This window comes from Lolium perenne, chromosome 6 (assembly GCF_019359855.2).
Source record: "Lolium perenne isolate Kyuss_39 chromosome 6, Kyuss_2.0, whole genome shotgun sequence".
NCBI lineage: Eukaryota > Viridiplantae > Streptophyta > Magnoliopsida > Poales > Poaceae > Lolium > Lolium perenne.
Window position 1 is genome coordinate 202,144,003 of NC_067249.2, and position 18,201 is coordinate 202,162,203.

The 18,201-nt window shown below is 43.6% G+C and overlaps 2 protein-coding genes across 2 annotated transcripts; one reads left to right on the top strand and one right to left on the bottom strand.

Annotated features, from left to right (window-relative positions):
• Positions 1 to 5,466: 5,466 nt before the first annotated feature.
• Positions 5,467 to 6,087, bottom strand: LOC127310105 (aspartyl protease family protein At5g10770-like). Its single transcript, XM_051340807.2, has one exon. It carries the CDS (start codon positions 6,085 to 6,087, stop codon positions 5,473 to 5,475), a length of 615 nt encoding a protein of 204 aa, XP_051196767.1. The 3' UTR covers positions 5,467 to 5,472.
• A 10,049-nt stretch (positions 6,088 to 16,136) lies between these two features.
• LOC127306380 (aspartyl protease family protein At5g10770) lies at positions 16,137 to 17,878 on the top strand. The gene is made up of 2 exons (XM_051337005.2): positions 16,137 to 16,433; positions 16,526 to 17,878. The coding sequence occupies exons 1-2, from the start codon at positions 16,307 to 16,309 to the stop codon at positions 17,746 to 17,748; spliced, it is 1,350 nt and encodes a 449-aa protein (XP_051192965.1). The 5' UTR covers positions 16,137 to 16,306; the 3' UTR covers positions 17,749 to 17,878.
• Positions 17,879 to 18,201: the final 323 nt, after the last annotated feature.

The window sequence follows — 18,201 nt, forward strand, 5'->3', positions numbered from 1 at the left end:
CCAACCTCCAACCTTTTACTCGTTAGGCCGTTGGTGTTTCGTCTACAATATCGGCTTTCAACGGAAGAAGAGGCGATCGATGGGGGCAAGTTTGGCTAGCTCGGCATGGTGGCTGTCTCAGAATTACCTGAGTTCAAAGCCTTTTGACTGATCTGTGCATCCTCACCGATATTCTCGCCTTGATTCAGGCTCGGGGGGCAGCTGGCCTGGTAGATGCTCTGTTTTAAAAGCCGATTGGGGTGTCATCGGCTGACCCTTCGTCGCAACCTTCTTCAAAATGGTGAGTTCTTGCAGAAGAGGATCACTGGACCTGGTGGGAGGAATTTGAGGGCTCTCTTGAAGACTCCACATTATCCACCAGATCTCAAAGTCATCAGTTAAAGAATTGTAGGATGGTTGTGAAGAACCGATGCGTTGCTATCGGCTCATTGAGCATTGGCCAAGTGAACAATCGGCAAAGTCAGTATGAAGGGGAATCGGCTAAATTAGCTTAAAAGAAATCGGCAAAATCAAACTGGGGGAAATTCTTCATTGATAAATAGGATTTCTTACATAAAGAGCTGATTGCTCTCAAAAGGAAATACTAGGGGGTACATTGCCCCATCTACTACTGCTGATCCTATGCTAAGGGTCCTATCTACGGGCCGTCGCTGCCCTCGTCGTCGCCGTCGTCGCCGCTGTCGGCGCTACTCCCGGTGGGTTCGTCGTCGCTGCTGCAGCGGCCGCCGGCCGGGCCCTCGTTGTCCTCGTCCTCCTCGTCAGCGTCGTCGTCGTCGCTGTCGAAGTCGCTGAGGTTCCCTGGCCAGGGGCAGAAGCGCTTGGCCGGCGGCTCGTCGGAGGAGGTGTCGTCCTCCTCCTCCTCCTTCTCCTCCTCCTCCTCCTCGGGGGAGGTGAAGTCATCACAGGAGACGCGATCGTCATCGCTCTCCTCCTCCGTTTCCCCGTCGGCGAGGAAGCGGAGGTCACTTTCCCCGTCGGTCGAGGACTTGTCATCCTCAGACCAGACGGAGAAGTCGTGACTGGATTCTTCCCCGGCTTCGATGGCGCGACGGATGTTGGCCGCATGGGCCTCCTCCGGGTTCCACTCCGGCGTCGGCTCGCGGGAGGAGGAGGATTGGGTGAAAAGACCCGATGAGGCAGAGGAAGAAGAAGACATGGTGGCGCAGGAGGGCTTTTGGAGTGCTAATGCGAAGGGGATGGAGAAGCAAACTGTTTGGAGCGGTTAAATAAAAGGGGATATAGTGGAAATTCAATGCCACAGCAGTTTCCGAGGAAGTGGTGCCCAACGAAAAAAAAACTGCCAGGTCACGCGGAGAAGTTGAGAAGGCAGGGCATCATGATGATGGATACTGCGACGGTTCTGCCACGACATGACCCGACGAAGAAAAAGTAGAGTGATTTTGGAATTATCAATTCCAAAACCAGGGGGGCATGTGTTATCACCAGAATTTGACCGAGTTAGAGGTGGGCCGCGATCAAGATGGGCTTGAAGAATATACATGGAAGAATATACGTGAATCGGCCTTATATGCAAAGTTTGGGCTAGTTTGCCCGTGTATCTGTAATATAGTAGGATACGTGTCGGTTAGTTAGAGTTTGGCTCGTGCACGGTTGGGATTATTCCCACGTTAGAAAGTCTACGGACTATAAATATGTATCTACGGTTTATGAAATAAACAACAATCACGTTCACCACAAACCAATCCAGGCGCATCGCCAACTCCCTTGTCTTGAGGGTTTCTTCCGGGTAAGCATCATGCTGCCTAGATCGCATCTTACGATCTAGGCAGTACAAGTTTATTCGCTGTTCATGCGTTGCTCGTACTGAAGCCTTTTTTTGACGATCAACGTAGTTATCTTAGATGTGTTAGGGTTAGCATTGTTCATCGTATCATGTGCTGTCGTCGTGCAACCCTGAGACATCTAGCCGCCCTTACACCTATCTTAGGTGTAGGGGCGGCACCCCGCTTGATCATTATTTAGTAGATCCGATCCGTTATGGTTGCTACTTGTTCTTCAAGGATTAGTTTAATATCTACATAGTTAGGCCTTACAAACGGATTGAAGGATCCAGTGGCGCGTAGGGTGTAGTTTGCTAGCCCTAGACAGGATGTTCCGGGGATCAACCTCGTGTTGGTTTTTAGGCCTTGTCTAGGGACGGTTTACGATCACCGTGCGTGGCCGCCAGGCTCAATCACGAGTAGGATGTTCCGATTATGTGGTGAAAATCCTAAATCGTAGTAGATCGTTTTAGCTGTATATTGATCAAGCAGGACCACCATATATTCGTACACCTCGTGCGAATCATGGGTGGATCGGCTCTTTGAGCCGATTCACAGGACAACCTGAGAGCCGATCGAGGCTCGTATTTAATGTTTACGTGTATGCCATGCAGGAAACTAAGCGAGGCACATCCATCACCTTCCTGACCAGGTATAGGTCAGGTGGCACGCCCTTGCACCAGCATCGGACGTGCGTGCCAAGTCTTTGCGGGCCGTCGCTCGGAGGGACCAGGGCCAGCCGCAGTCCTGGGAGCCTCCCGGCTCTACTGTGTTGCCCGTCGCTGCTCGCCGGTGGGTTTCTGACCGCAACAGGGTCATCTATCGACGACACGATCTTGGACGCACCATCCCCAGCGAGCCAACACCTGCACTAGCGCAACCAAACTATTCAGAGGGAATACAAACCACAGCCGCGACAACTGCTGCAGTACTGAACATGTTGCCTACCCGGCGAGAGACCGCGGGCCTAAGGACCCAACCCTAGATAACCAGCAGGAACGTCGTTGGCATTGACGCCAAACTACTAGAAGCCCCCAGATCTGCCCGCTCTCACAACAACACCCAGCAACACCGGTGAACATAGGCGTCAACCCTGCGCCCGACCACCATGCAACCAACCACAGTAGGAGCCGCATCGACTAGGGCCGGGACCGGCGCCTTCCACCGCCATCGGGTCAACCCAGCTGCAACGGGTCATCACCGCGCGCAGGAGAGAGGGAGGCCGCCGCCAACACCGCCCGGGCTTTGCCTGGCAGCGGTGATGGTGAAGGGAAGAGGAGATGCCACCTGGTGGGGGGATAGGAGCGGGGCTTCGGGCGGGGCCTGCCTCTTTTACTCGATATTTTTTCCATTTTGATTTAACTAGAACCATGTTCGGCGAAGATGCACGAAAATCATAGTTACTAGCAATGGTTGACGTGGCAGCTTGTGCCCGTGGCTAACTAATGCAAAATACGTGAGATCGTTTGAATATGTCACTTAGATTGTGGTACAACTTGCTTATGGATTAAAATTGCTGGTAGAGGTACAATACTGTCGAGACTTGATTCACAACCACAGATCTACCCTACAGAAAAATCGGTTACCATGTGTGCAAGATATCCCCTTTTATAGAGAACGAAATAAAAACAAAATAAAAGAATGGAGAAGTAATTGAAAGGGAGTAACATGTTAAGTTGAAATAGACTACATGTTCACCACCTATGAATTTGATAGCTAGTACTGTTTGTTCTATTAGACGAAAAAGATAGCATTTTTTGCACTTCGTTCAAATAAGAGACATTATTTCATACCAGTGAAGGAACTGAATAATAGTTCCAAGCTTAGTTACTAGTCCTGATTCAGAATTTCGTATCAACCAAAGCATGTAGTTGTTCCACTATATTCTTTATATAAACCAAAGATGACAACAAAAAATACTGTAACCTCACATCTTAGTAGAAAGCTTTGCTGCTCATCTATGCTGTTTTGTTTATTTTGGGTTAATTGCTGCTCATCTATGCTGTTTAATGACTGTTTTTGTAGGGAACAAAGATATAGGTTGTGGCAGAAGAGGAAGGCTGAGGTCAAGCAGATGTACTCGTCTTGTTTGCAGTCCTATATACCTAATAACTTGTTTCATGGCTGATACTCCAGATAACACCATGAAACTACGTTGGTTCAGTCATTTAGTCTGTGATTTCAGTTGGTACTATGATATGTAATACTTGATGCCACTTGCTCTGTTCCTTGTGATTTGTGAACCTGCTTCGATTCCAATCCATGTTCACATCGCAACTACCAGGATAAACAGTTACACACAGCACGTGAGAGTAGCATAGCTTTTTTGATAAAGGGAATATATTAATATCAAAAAATACCAATTACACCTAGTCTCTGCAACAACGCACCACCCTAATGGCACTACGGATGCACACATCCGAAAAAAAGAAAAGAAAACTAAGAAACAAAAGTCCGCCATCTCGGACCTAACAACAACAATATATCCACCACCAAGACAACACCTGAAATACAGACTCTCCAAGAACGACGTCTTCAAAAAGGGAACAATGCTCTAACACCATCGTTGCCCGATCAAAGATCTTAGGTTTTCATCCTGAAGATAGTCCCCGTTTCTCAAAACAATGCCTCCAACAAGGTCATTGCCAGGCACAACCAGTTAAGGCCAGACATTGGGTTTTCACCCTGAAAGGTAGGACTCTGAACTTCACCTGTGTTGTCTCCCCCACTTTCATACCGCTGTTGTGAAGCCCGGAACACCAATCAAGTCCCTCAACAACACGGAGACTTGAACCTCCCTTAGCTAGTCGACCTCCCATCCGGCCTTCATGAAATTCTCTTCCGACTTTCATCATGGATCCATAGTCACTTGATGTCAACACAGAAAAAGAGCTTCGCGCCGCTCCCTACAGAACCAAACGGTCGGAATAAAAGCATGGGTACGCGACCGAATACCACCCGATCCAACAAATTACAGGTAAAAGATGCGCTGATGCATTCGCCGGCGGAGCCTTCCGGAACTCAACACTCCGGCTAGATGAAAAGGATCAGCATCCGGTAGGTCTTTCATCTTCGCAGAAGATGAACCCTAGGACCACCACATTCAAACTCGAAGCAGACGAACAGGCCCCCACACCACCATCCGCTGACCAACGATGACGAAGGAGAATTCGGTGGACGGCGGAAGCCGCAACCACACCATCCTCGCCCCGCACATCACTACCCCCTTCCTCGCGCCGCCAGCAGAAGCCGACGATGGATCTCGGTGGGCACAAGATCCAACAGCCGCAGCCACCACCATCCATCGCCGGAGGCTGTGGAGGAGGAGCCGCCGCCGCACATTCAGGGACGCCGCCCTAGAGGCGGAGCACGCTGAAGCCGGAGGCCCCAGCCGCCACCGCCGGTCGCCGCCTCCAACAACCCCCGAGGCAATTTGGCGCTGGGGCCCACCGCCACCGTGGCCAGCGCAGACGGCATCGACGGAGGGAGAGAAACAGAGGGAGGAACGGCGGAAGGAGGGAGATCGGTCCCCGGCGGCGCCCTGGGGAGCGCCACGGGAGGGGTTACGTGTTTTTTTTTTTGTTCGACGTAAGAGTAGCATAGCTAGCTAGACTCGGCCATTCATACAGTGTGCCGTGGGCGGTGTGCCGTGTGCCGTGTCTTATATAACGTGCGAGTGCTGTGCCGCTGATCAACACGCGTTGGCACGGAAGCCCAAGACGCTCTTTCCAACGTCGTACAGCACCTCCAGCGTCCTCTGCTGCACGTTGCTGATGATGCCGGTGGTGCCTTCGTCGTCAGTGACCGTGAACGCAAGGCAGCTGCCATATATGATCCCGTTCGCATCCAGGTCCACCACCGCGCCGCCGTCGAACACCAGCGACACTGACGGTATCGTGAAGTTGTCCTGGCCACTGAAGTCGAAGCACGTGTCCAGGATGCTCCTGGCCGTCGCCGGCTGGTACTGCTTCATGCCTTCCTTGAACGCCGACGAGAATGCCTTGTACGCCGTTGGCGGCAGCCGTGTGATGATGGTGCCGGAGTCCATCACCGACCCGGCGGAGAACACCGAGGGCGCCACGCCGACCTGCTTCCCGCCCACGCTGATGCCCTGCAGGAGCGCGCCGTAGAAGGTCCGGGCCTGCTGGCTCCTCAGCATCCCGGTCGTCGCGAACCCCGACGACGTGGACGCCCCGAGCGTGAGGAAGCCCGACGAGCTCGTGGTCGGCGGGAGACAGTAGGAGAACGCCTTGCCGTAGGTCGCCGCGGTCTGCAGCCTCGCAGGAGAGATGAGTAGGAATCTCATACCACATTTAGAATAAAGGAAAAACACACACAAAATATGGCAGATTGAATCAACAGTTTCTTGCAAAACAAAAATCTAGAAACAATTATCATAACGTTTATTTTGAAATGGGGAAGCTCCCGGCCTCTGCATCATGATGCAGACGGACTCGTTTATTATAAAGCTTAAAGTATCAAATTATTACAACTGAAAGGTCAAAGTCAATACAAAAAAATACCATCTGAAAAAATAGCAACCAGACATGTCTCATTCTAATAATAAGGCCACCAACGAGCCCAGGTGTATACTACCTCCATCCCAAAACTTAAGGATTATATTTTTTGATAAGTCAAACCAAGTAAAGTTTGATCAAACTTTTAGAAGAATCTATCAGCAAATATAATATTTTGTAGATACCAAGTAAAAATATATTTCATTATCTATCTGATGATATTGATTTTGTATTTTCCATATTAATGATTTTTGGTAAAGCTTAGTGAAACTTGATGTTGTTTTACTTTCTAAAAATAATATAATCATTAAGCTTTGGGATGGATGTAGTATATCCTAAGTCACCATCAGCACATAGTTGGAACCAACAACCATAAGTTCCCACTAGTCCTCAGATGCCCTACAGATAACACCGCACAACAAATTGAAAGTCTAAGCTTGTAAAAAATGATACTACTTCTACAGTTCCATATCGACCAACACAAAGCAAAAAAAGAACTATAATCGTTTTTCATTTAACCAATTCAATCCCATTTTTTTTTAATAATGGTAGGTGGTGGTACATGGGTATGAGAGAAGGAAATGCTCAATGTTGTCTTTACTAGACTATATGTCATGAGTAAAACTTTTCTATTAAGGTACATCATTTAAAGGATATCCAAACCGCTGCGGTGTTCTCGCGACACCCAGTCAGGCCCTATCATGTTCGTTGATATGCAGAAGGAAAAAAGATACACCTGACTTCCCCAGAGTCATTATAGATCTTATGGTTAACATGATATGTATGACGCTAGAATCACTAGACGGCATTGGTGATTAATCCTAGATGAGTAGAACCCTTGCAATGGAACCTCCACCATCAATATATACCATGGTTCCATTGCAGGAGCGATAAGTATAGTACTTTGCAAGTAATTTGATAAAATAATCAAATGACATGAGCAAGCGATGAACTTGCCTTTCTTGACTGCAAGATTATGCAGACAAGGACTTCAATGCGATAACTTCAAATTCTGAAATATCATCATCGTCCGGTAAGGACAATGTTTAAAGAACTGGCAAAGATGCTATAATGCATAGTATGGAATGCAATCGCCCTAAGCGTAACCTAACCCCGATGATTTAGGATTAGTGAGTTATAATGACTTCTTTAGGGTGTATTGCACCTTTAGGATGGTTCCACAAACAAGGTTCTTATTAGGGTTTGGTTGTTTTGGTATCATATGGGAGTAGTATAATGAATCATAACAATCATACTAACACACAACGGAATAGTAGTTGGCAGAACCTTAATATATATGAAGCAGTTGTCAGTTTTAAGTCTTATAGTGCATAGTTGATGATTACTTATTATATACTTCAAAATAATAACTTTTGAAGAACATGTTATTTAAGAAATAATAAGTATTTCAAGTAAGAACTATTTGCTTCTATGGTTTACTTGATATTTACTTCAAAATAATAACTTTTGAAGAACATGTTTAATAAAGAAAAAGATCTACTACAAATAGGAGCTATGTGCTTCTAAGATTTTACTCTTATGTTCATTTAGGTCACTAATAGGGACTAGTTGGTTCTTAGGAAGAATGGGTCCATATGCAGCAAGTACTAGCATGTTTATTACTAGATTTGATAATAGGGTATTATATCAAAAGATGGTTATCTAGGTGGTGCCATGAGTTAAACATTAGGGTTTACTATACCTTCTCATTGTTTCACAAAGTAATCAATAATGGTTCCTAAACTAGGTGGTTCATTAACCCCAAGTAGAGTTTAGTTGAGTAGGAGCATGTAAAGTGAATTACTATACAAGGTTGGTATGGTGGTTGATCACTATGATTATACTAAGTTATGGGTTAAGGTTAAGGACATGCAGTAAACAAGTTAATTAGGGTTCACCATTATGTTCAATTGAGTCTTCCAAATAAGTACTGGAGGTACTTTATATAGTTGAGTTCATAAGCTTGAAGGCTTGTATGATTTGGTTAAGTATTAGCACACACGGTAAAATATTACACATGGTTACTGCTTTAGTTGATCATAGTGGTGTTATGCTGATGAATGATGATAAATGGTGTTAACATGAACATGAAAGTATCAAATTATTGTTTACCATGAGGTGATACTAGTTGGTCTTATAAGGTTTATTAAAAAAATAAATACATAAAATAATAACCTCATGTGTATCTGACTTGTTTTATTCTAGTAAATCATGAACATGCATTTATTTATTTATAGTAAGTATCTATAGGTAAAGGTGAAGTTCATATGATCACATTTTCATAAACCCCTACGGTTTTAGAGTTGAAAATAATTTTAGGGTTTTCACATAAAATAATGAGATAAAGGTTCTTACTCATATTAGAACTAGGTTTCTAAATGGTGATACAATTCTTCAAATAATAATTGGTAATGGAGCTAAATTCATTAATTACTATGAAATAAAATTAATAATGGATTTAAAATTTATTATTTTAAAATATTTAATAATTAAGATAAATAGTATTTAGAATTTAATGCAGGAATTAGGGTTTGATAGTTGTTATTAAATTTTAAAATAATAACTTTTTAACTAAAAAGGTTTAAGTAAATAAATAACTTTTGACCTTAAAAAATAATATTAGGTTTTTAACATTTTCTTCCTTTTTATTATTTAAAGAAAATGATAAATGGTAATTTGCAAATTACGGTTTTTAAAATACCACTAATATTTAAGTTAATGAAAATATGATAAATAAAATTAATCTTAATATTTTATTCACTTACTGAATAGCTATTGTTTATTTTTTAAACTTAAATAATTATTGAATTCAGATTGTATTTTGGATAAAAGAAAAGGCATAATTAAGAAAGGTTAAATAATTGAATTTTTTGACAAAGATTTTCATTTTATATTTGTATTGGATAGAGTTTATTTTTGTGAGTATTTTGATATCTTATTTGTATTTTTCTGAGTTGAAATGAATTTTATAAAGTTTTGCAAAGTTTTAGTATTTTCTAGATTTTGAATTAAGTGGAAATAGTAAACGTACCGGTTCGTGCTCTAGCCACTGCTACTGACTAGTGGGGCCGCTGACTAGGTCAATTGCCACGATGGCAACGACCAGTCAACATGCACTTGGGACCCCACCGCCATGTCGGCCTTGCCTCCGGCGACTAGGAGATGACGGCGCTGCCGCTACAGAGCATCCCCAGACCTATCGTTGGTCTCATTTGAACGAGAAGAGGATTGGGAACACTATGGTGGTGTTGGAATGATCTATAGGTCGCTGAAGCTTCATCGGAATTCATGTCCCGCGGCGGTGCACTCCAGCCAACTATCAATGCAAGCTACAAACGATGCTAGGATGCAGGAATAGGCTCTAAAGATCTGCTTGCTCGCCCCGAGGCTGTTGGTGTGGTCGGCGACGTCGATTGTCGATGGAGATGGCCGGGAAATCAACGATTCCGACGAGGTACTGAGGAAGGGACGCAAAAAATCACGTTGCACCAGTCTCCCCTTGATGATTGCTTGCGCCGAGATGCTTCTCTCGACGAGGCACGTCTCCTCGACCACTCGCTAGAGGCTGGGGTGGCTCCTATCACCGGTTTCTTCCTCGATGCCAGGGACAGGTAGTGGATGATCATGAGAGATAGATAGGGTTAGACTGTGAATGGAGTGGTGGTGAAGATCAAGGAGATCATGGCGATTCTCCTCTCCTACTTATGGCTCCCGACGAGGTCTATATCGACAACGAGCGGCGACCGGCGGCTAGGATGTGGCGGTCAAGCGGGTTAGGGTTTCCGGCGCGAATCGTGGCGTTTTTGGATAAGCTCGAACGCAAGATGGATTGGGTATGGTTCTGGAATTACTGACGACGTCCAGGACGAGCTTATCATCGACAAGGACATGGACGGCGAACTCACCTCGACCACGGAGAAGAAGACGACTTCGTTTTTCTTCTATTTAATCGGGCTGGGCTCGCACGTAGGAATGGTGTTGGCTGCTTCGTGGGTTGCTGATGGGCTGCTGTGGTGGCAAGGTAAGCCTCTCCTCTCCTTTTTCTATGTCTATTTTATTTTCTGTTTTAAATTTTTGTTTTGAATTTGTTGTTTGAATTCAAACTTTGAATTCACTTTTGTTTTGTAGATTTTTGTACGAGGCTTAATTCTACTAAAAGGTCACAAGTAATAAATACTTGGTTTTTTTTATTTAATATACTCTGTTTGATGTTTTTATATAAATCCATAAACACTATTGGGAAAGAGATGAAATACCCTTCATAAGTAGGATTTAATATTTTAAATTTGGGGAGTGTTCAAATTACTTTTCAGGAAATACTCCATTAACCAAGTGTTAGTTGTATTTTGTATTTCCTTGTAAATAACACTTTCTAATTTAATACTACATTGGTTTCTCAATTTGGAGATGACATCATGAGCATTATTTCATGTGCCCAAATGTTGCTAAGGGCATGGAAATTTATTTAGGTTTATTTTAAAATCCTAGCTATTGATTGATCAACTAATTATTTACTAGTACTTGAGTTTAGGGTATGGTCTTAGGGTTTACTTTTGATGCACAAGTTAGGGTTTAGGAATATGTTCTATGTGGGTATGATCTAGGGTTTCCCATATACTTATCAATTGAGGTAGTAAGGAAATAGGAAAGTTGTCTAGGGTTTTGGTTATGTTTCACTAATTGAAGTATAAGTGGACATGAGGTGTGGTAGGGTTCTACTTATGATCCCAAGTGATACATGGATTGGAACTCAAATATGGTCTAGGGTTTTAGTCATGATCACCCAAGTGATGCACAAACTAAGATTGGGATATGGGCATTAGTTATGGTTATGTTTTATTGGGCTAGGGTTACTCTTCCTCACCTTGATAGGATTAGTGTATTAAGACAATACTAGGGTTGTCTCAAGTGTTTGGATAAGTAAGGTTTAAGTTTAATGCCATTACTCCTCCACTCAAGATATGAGGAATGATCTAAGGTTGACTACTAATGATCTACCTATCATTTCATGTGATGGATGATATCTGATTATCACATAGGTTTATCTTATCATCTAAATCCACAAGGTATGGTCTTGCATTGGACATGATCAACTTATTCCTCACTAATCTCTTTTTATTATTCCTCTTATCACACTCATCTAGATTCCTAGGTTTAATTATCATTACCAAGTTGTGATGATCATAACATTGGTCTCCTAACTAATCACTAGTGAAATAGATTCTCAATTACCATCAATTGTTGGCTAGGTTAAATAGTGTTAAGTTCTTAGGTTGTATTTCTCATAGCCTTAGTTAATCTCCATAACTTACCTCACTTGAATATGGCTTGAATGATAACCTAAGGTTCTACTCCAGAGATAATGTAAATACATATGGATGGTCCTCTCCTTTCTCTGAGGTTTAGTAGCAATAGACAAGATTGGAATAGTCAAGGTTTTATAAAGAACTAATATGAATGTCCTTGAAATGAGTTCAAGATTATAGTTGAAAATATACCATGTGAATCATAGTAGGAATATTGATTTAGTGGAAAGTACATGGAAAAGATAAGTAAAGAATAGTTTCTTAATTATTTATGTTCTTTGGTTTATAGTGGAATAAACATTCATGTGTTGTTGTAAGGAATACCATATTGAGATCTTTTATAAAATCTGATAGTTGATCCTCACTTAAGGTGTTGTTATAGTAAAGTTAATCCCATTTGATCTAGCCCAAAGATTAAATCATCTCTACCCAAAACAAGGTTTTAGCAAAGATCACAGTGAAGTTTATAGCGCTTGACTTGATGATCTACTTCAGTTCCACCAAGTCAAGTGAAACTTCAGTTACTGTGACAAGTTTCATTTGAAAGCGCGAAAATTCCATAAATTTTCTATGCATGAATGCAATACACACATCTCTATTCTCTCTTTTTGTAGACTCTAAACCTGGGATATTACAACCGCCCACATGTTTGTGGATTGTGATTGCGAGGTAAGGGAGGGACACGAAGGGCTCGTTTGGGTAGAATTAGAGTGCATACAAACAAGCTCTAGGTGCACCAAAAGTTGTCAACTACTACACGTTGACGTTGGGTTGTTTTGTGACAACAACATATGCTTATGTGTTGCTGGTCAGCTGTTCTAAACTTATAATGCCTCTGTTATAATATAAGGTTAAGAAGTATATTAGTTGTAGTAACATCTTACATATGTGATGGAGGTAGTAGTCGTCGATAAGGCATGTTGCTTGCTTGTGTGGCTTGTAATAAGATGGTTTGTAAATGGTCAGGTTTCAAGGTTAATAAGAGGTGGTTCTCTCAACCTTGATTGTAGTAACAAATTCAACTCCCCGCCCCTCTCTGGGCAGAGTGAGTGGAACACGCGCAAAAGATACACATGAAATAGGCAGCACCTATTTGTTATGGCTCTTGCCTATGTTGTTCGGATTTTCGAAAAATAATTGTTTATAGTCTTACAGTTTAGGCCTTGATTATACTTTGTTAGAAAAGGGAAACAAACACCAGGCTCTCTATCAAATAGGTGCATACAACCTTTATTTCGAGTAGATGGACAAACGACCTTCGCCCACTGACATGCTGTGACCTGTGTTGTAGAATTGCATGCATTTTCGGCATTTTCCAGTGCAGGTAACAGATGATAAGAAGTAAATTTGGAAATACCGCATCACACATATCATAGCCAGGGATATTTTATGATTCCTTGGATTACCGAAGTTTCACCAACCTACTTCAGGTACTATATAATCTCATCTTTCTGAATCTCAAAGTACCACATAATCTTTGGCCAATGAGAAATAGTGACACATATTGTTCCTCTCTAATTTGTGAGGAACACTAACCTCATAAAATAAGTACGACCATGTTCGTAACTGGCTTTTGCACCGGTTGTGCAACCGGTGCAAAGCAATCAACACTAAAGGCTCTCCCCTTTAATTTAGCACCGGTTGTACTGTGAACCAGTGCTAAAGGGGTATCACGTGGCGGCGACAAAGCGCACGAATCGGTGCTACAGGGTCTGATGCGGCAGAAAAAATGCCCCAAAACGCTGCCGCAGCAGAACCCACTACTAGTGCCATTTTTTATCCAATTTTGTTTCTAATTATTTTCCACTCCCTATTTTTCCTATTTTTTTTTAGAATTTCTAGTATTTTAGTTATTTGACAAATTTAGTCTCTAACTACACTTAATCTCTAGTTAAATTACTTACTCGTGGTAAAATTTTCCACTGGGTCACGATATCGCACTTCTTTATTGTTTGAATTCCAAATAATTCTTTTAATAAACAAAAGTAATCTTGAATAATTAAATAAATAAACAATATTTTTTTTAATTTTTTTTGCAAAAACCTGAAAATTTGTAAATCTAAAAATTGGCGAACCTTTATAGTTAAGTAATAGTAATATTTATGCAGGAAGGAATTATTAATTTAATTTTTTTTAAAATAAAAATATATAAAATCCTGAATTTCTGGCAAACACTGAAATCTTCCTTCTTTCACATTTTCATTTGGAATTTTGAGAATATAAAAATTGGCACACCAGGTAAGCCTCGGTGTATTCGGAAGTAACTTTCTCCCACGATCATTTTGATATATTATACATTTTTTCCGACATCGTATGCAAAAGTTAATGTTATTTTACCTTTTTTCTAAACTTTTTTTGCAAAAAAAGTCGAAATTCAAATTTGTTAATTTCCCCTAATAGTAGGTTGCTTAGCGTACATGAATCTCTAAAGATTTTATTTTTTAATTTTCTATCATTTTCTTTGTATTTTACAAAGCTAAAAAAGTGATCCACATGGGGATGCGTGGGGAGCAAAAAAACCTAGAAATCATTATACACCGGTTCGTGGCACGAACCAGTGTAAAAGATCTACCCTTTAGCACCGGTTCATCCGCGACGTCAAAGGTCCCGCTCGAACCGGTGCTAATACACTCTTTAGTTTGAATTCGTTGCCCAACCGGTGCTAATGCTCCGGGCAGCTGCAAACATAAGCCTTTTTTTTCTACTAGTGTTGCGTGATAATTGAAAGTTCACTTAAAAGCAAAAACTGGTTGTAGTAGCCTTACAAACCTAAAATGCCTTAAGTTAACAAAACTCTAGTCATTAGTTTTCGCCCTTCAAAACCTACACAACCAAAACATGTCAAATGACCTGTCACCTACAGATTCTGCCCTGACACAGGTATTCATCCCGACAAATGCAACAAAACGAGAGCTTTTTGATAGCCCGTTCACTCGACTACCACGCTTAGTTAGTCTGTTTGCAGGGATGGGAATGGCGTAGTCTGTTTGCCCTTCTTCGTAAGTAGCTGGACTTGGATCTTCGTAAGCAACTGGAACTATAAAAAGTCAATGTCAATTGGCCTTCTAAAGGCTATAGCCCTGTTTCTTTTGTTGAGAATGCGGTTGTAGATGCTTTATGAACAATCTTATCAACCGGATACCCGAAAATCTTCTGGTGCTCTTCTCTAGCAATTGCCAAACAACATTAGAAATTTAAAGATCAAGCAATACCACAACTGCTTTTTTAAAACCTTGAACAGTTGGGAAGACCCCTACTGCTTTCTATAGTACTTATATAAAAGGGCTAATTACATAATGTGGAATAGGGAGGTACATGTAGCTTGTTTGTCCCTAGCAGCCGCACTCAGGAGTAGCTCGTGCTCTCTCTCTATTCCTCAATTAGGTCAGGCAGACCACATGCCTTATATACATGGATTGTATGGGCCTGGGTCACACATACAACACTCTCCCTCAAGAGGTGTGATAGATATCTATCATTCCTATCAATGTGCTAGGATGCATTTCTTAGTCCACAATCCTTTAGTCAAGCAGGCTGCAATTTGTTATCCTAACTCACATACTTTATCTTGATAGTCCCAACATCTAATTTTTCTTTGATGAAAAACCTCACTATCTTCACAATATTGGTTCTATCATGTTGCACTGAATTGTTTGCTATGCTGATTATTGATTTGCTACCACACAACATATTCAGACAACTAGTTTTCACTATCTACAATTCTTTATGTAAATTTCTTGTCCAAAACATCTCACTTAGCCCTTGAGCCATAGATCTATATTCTGCCTCAGCAGTCGACTTGGACACAACATCCTGCTTTTTGCTTCTCCACAATACCAAAGACACAAAACCTGAGGTGGATCTACGATTATCTAGGCAACCTTACCCAATCTACATCATAGTACCCATCTATCACGAGATGCTTGTTACTCTCAAATAACAGTCCCCTTTCTGGAGTCCCCTTCAAGTACCTCAAAATTATATACACTACTTCAAGATGTGTTTTTCGCGTAACTTCACCAACATGGTTCTAGTTAAATCAAAATTCCAATATGATGCCATGTGGACCATTTCAGTGTATACTCGTATGACATCACACTTATGAATGGATTTTACCTTTCTATGCATACGAAAGATGCATAGCATAATTGCTCGGAAGAATTCAAGAAATAAAACAAATAAAACAGTAGGAATGTATAAAGCATACACATATGGAAAGACAGCGATATATATCTTGACAACGAAGATGCTACCTACACGGGTACGCACGGAAAGAAATACTTAATAATTTGACTCTTAACTGTAAGTTTGGTTAAAGATCATCTGCATGAATATCCCCTTTCCATGGATACCGTGTCGACTTGGTTTCGGCAGCGACCTTCTAATTAAGTTATCGTAGCAGACAGTGACACCAAATTTGAAAATCTCGTGTAAACCAACCTATCAATATTCAATACCATCACAGATCAGCATCGAAGAAAAATACTTGAACACTAAGCAGTGCGTTTGTCTGCAATCTGCATCGCTTTAGCAGGGTCTAAATTGCGAGGGGTTGCGTTCCTGCACTCTTATCTACTCCTCTAGTATCTACTGTATTTAAATTGGGATTTCAGTTCAGGGCTGCAAACCAACATTGGCTTCGAGAAAGAAGCTAGCATAGCAAGGTTCAGTTTAAAAAGAAGCTAGCAAGGATCGAACAGTCATGGTGTCGGTTAAGAAGCTGCTGCTTCTCGTGCTTTGCGGCTACCATTGTCTCCCTGCTCGTGCGGATTATAAGGTTCTCGCCACCGGCTCACAGAAGGCTGGGGTCGTCTGCGGCGAGCCACTCGGTACGTACGTGCAGTCGTGCACACATGATTAACTGGCATGCCCACATTCAATTTTTGAAACTGCAATTTTAGTTAATCACTATCGTTTGCAGTGACTCCATCGTCGTCCAGTGGAGCCACGGTGCAGCTAAGCCACCGGTATGGCCCGTGCTCACCGGTGGCATCCACCGACGGGCCAAGCATCCGGGAGCTGCTCCGGCGAGACCAGCTCCGAGCTGAATACATCGAACGGAAGTTCAGCAGCGGCAACGATGAGCTGGAGCAATCGGCGGCGGTTACCGTGCCGACCAACCTTGGGGAAGCACTGGACACGCTGGAGTACGTGATCACCGTCGGCATCGGCTCCCCGGCCGTGAAGCAGACCATGATCATCGACACCGGCAGCGACGTGTCATGGGTGCAGTGCAAACCTTGCCCGGTCCCGCCGTGCCACGCCCCGAACGGCTCGCTGTTCGACCCCGCCAAGTCCACCACCTACGTGCCGTTCTCCTGCAGCTCCGCGCCGTGCGCGCAGCTTGGCGGGGATGGCAACGGCTGCTCGAGATCGCAGTGCCAGTACATCGTCAGGTACGGCGACGGCTCCAACACCACGGGGACGTACGGCTCCGACACGCTGGCGCTGGCCGCCACCAGCACGGTCAGCAAGTTCCAGTTCGGGTGCAGCCACAACGAGGACGGGTTCGACGACCAGACCGACGGGCTCATGGGGCTGGGCGGTGACGTGGAGTCTCTGGTGTCGCAGACGGCGGCGACCTACGGCAAGGCCTTCTCGTACTGCCTCCCAGCGACCACGAGCACGCCGGGGTTCCTCACACTGGGCGCGCCCAACAGCACGTCGGGCTTCGTGACGACGCCGATGCTCCGGAGCAAGACGGCGCCGACGTTCTACCGCCTTCTCCTCGAGGACATCCGCGTGGACGGGAGCCCGCTCGGGATCTCGCCCACCGTCTTCACCGCCGGGTCGGTGATGGACTCGGGCACGGTCATCACGCGGCTGCCGACGAGGGCGTACTCGGCGCTCAGGTCGGCCTTCAGGGCGCGCATGACCAAGTACCCGAAGGCGCCGCCGCTCAGCCCCTTCGACACATGCTACGACTTCACGGGGCTGGACAACGTCACCATACCCAGCGTTGCGCTGGTGTTCGGAGGCGGCGCCGTGGTGGACCTCGACGCCAACGGGATCATCCTGGAGGACTGCCTTGCCTTCGCAGGTACCAGCGGCCTCAGCCTCATCGGCAACGTGCAACAGCGGACGTTTGAGGTGCTGCACAACGTCGGCCAGAGCGTCTTCGGGTTCCGTTCGGCCGCGTGCTAAAATGGTCCTTGTCAGCAAACCGCATCGTCTGATTGTGAAATGTGATTGCAATTGGCTTAATCCTTTTGGATTTACCTGCAAAAGAAAATCCTTTTGGATTGACGACACTAGTACAGAACAGGCTTCCACACACGGTTTTTTTTTTTTTTTTGAGGGTAAAACACAATATATTAAGCTAGCAAGCCGGCTCATTAAAAACCTTCCAGTCCCCTTCGGTATCCTGGTAAGGAAAATAGTGCGTCTGAAACTTGCTGCCAGAGTTCAAAACAGAGTTACATCAGCAATTACATCAGAAAGCACATGATCAGGAGGATCATCATCCCAAGCTATAACTCTGTTAGCCTCAAAACTAAATCTAGCTAAATTGTGAGCTACCTATTAGACTCCCTGGGACAGTAATTAAAAGAAACAGCTCCTATTCTTTGTATAATTTCGAAGCAGTCCATGAGAATG

What these genes read in the sequence shown, in the direction of transcription:
- LOC127310105 (XM_051340807.2), bottom strand. Translation starts at nt 6,087, where the DNA reads ATGAGATTCCTACTCATCTCTCCTGCGAGGCTGCAGACCGCGGCGACC.
- LOC127306380 (XM_051337005.2), top strand. Translation starts at nt 16,307, where the DNA reads ATGGTGTCGGTTAAGAAGCTGCTGCTTCTCGTGCTTTGCGGCTACCAT. An exon ending in CGTCTGCGGCGAGCCACTCG is followed by an intron (nt 16,434 to 16,525) that starts GTACGTACGTGC and finishes TATCGTTTGCAG; the next exon opens with TGACTCCATCGTCGTCCAGT.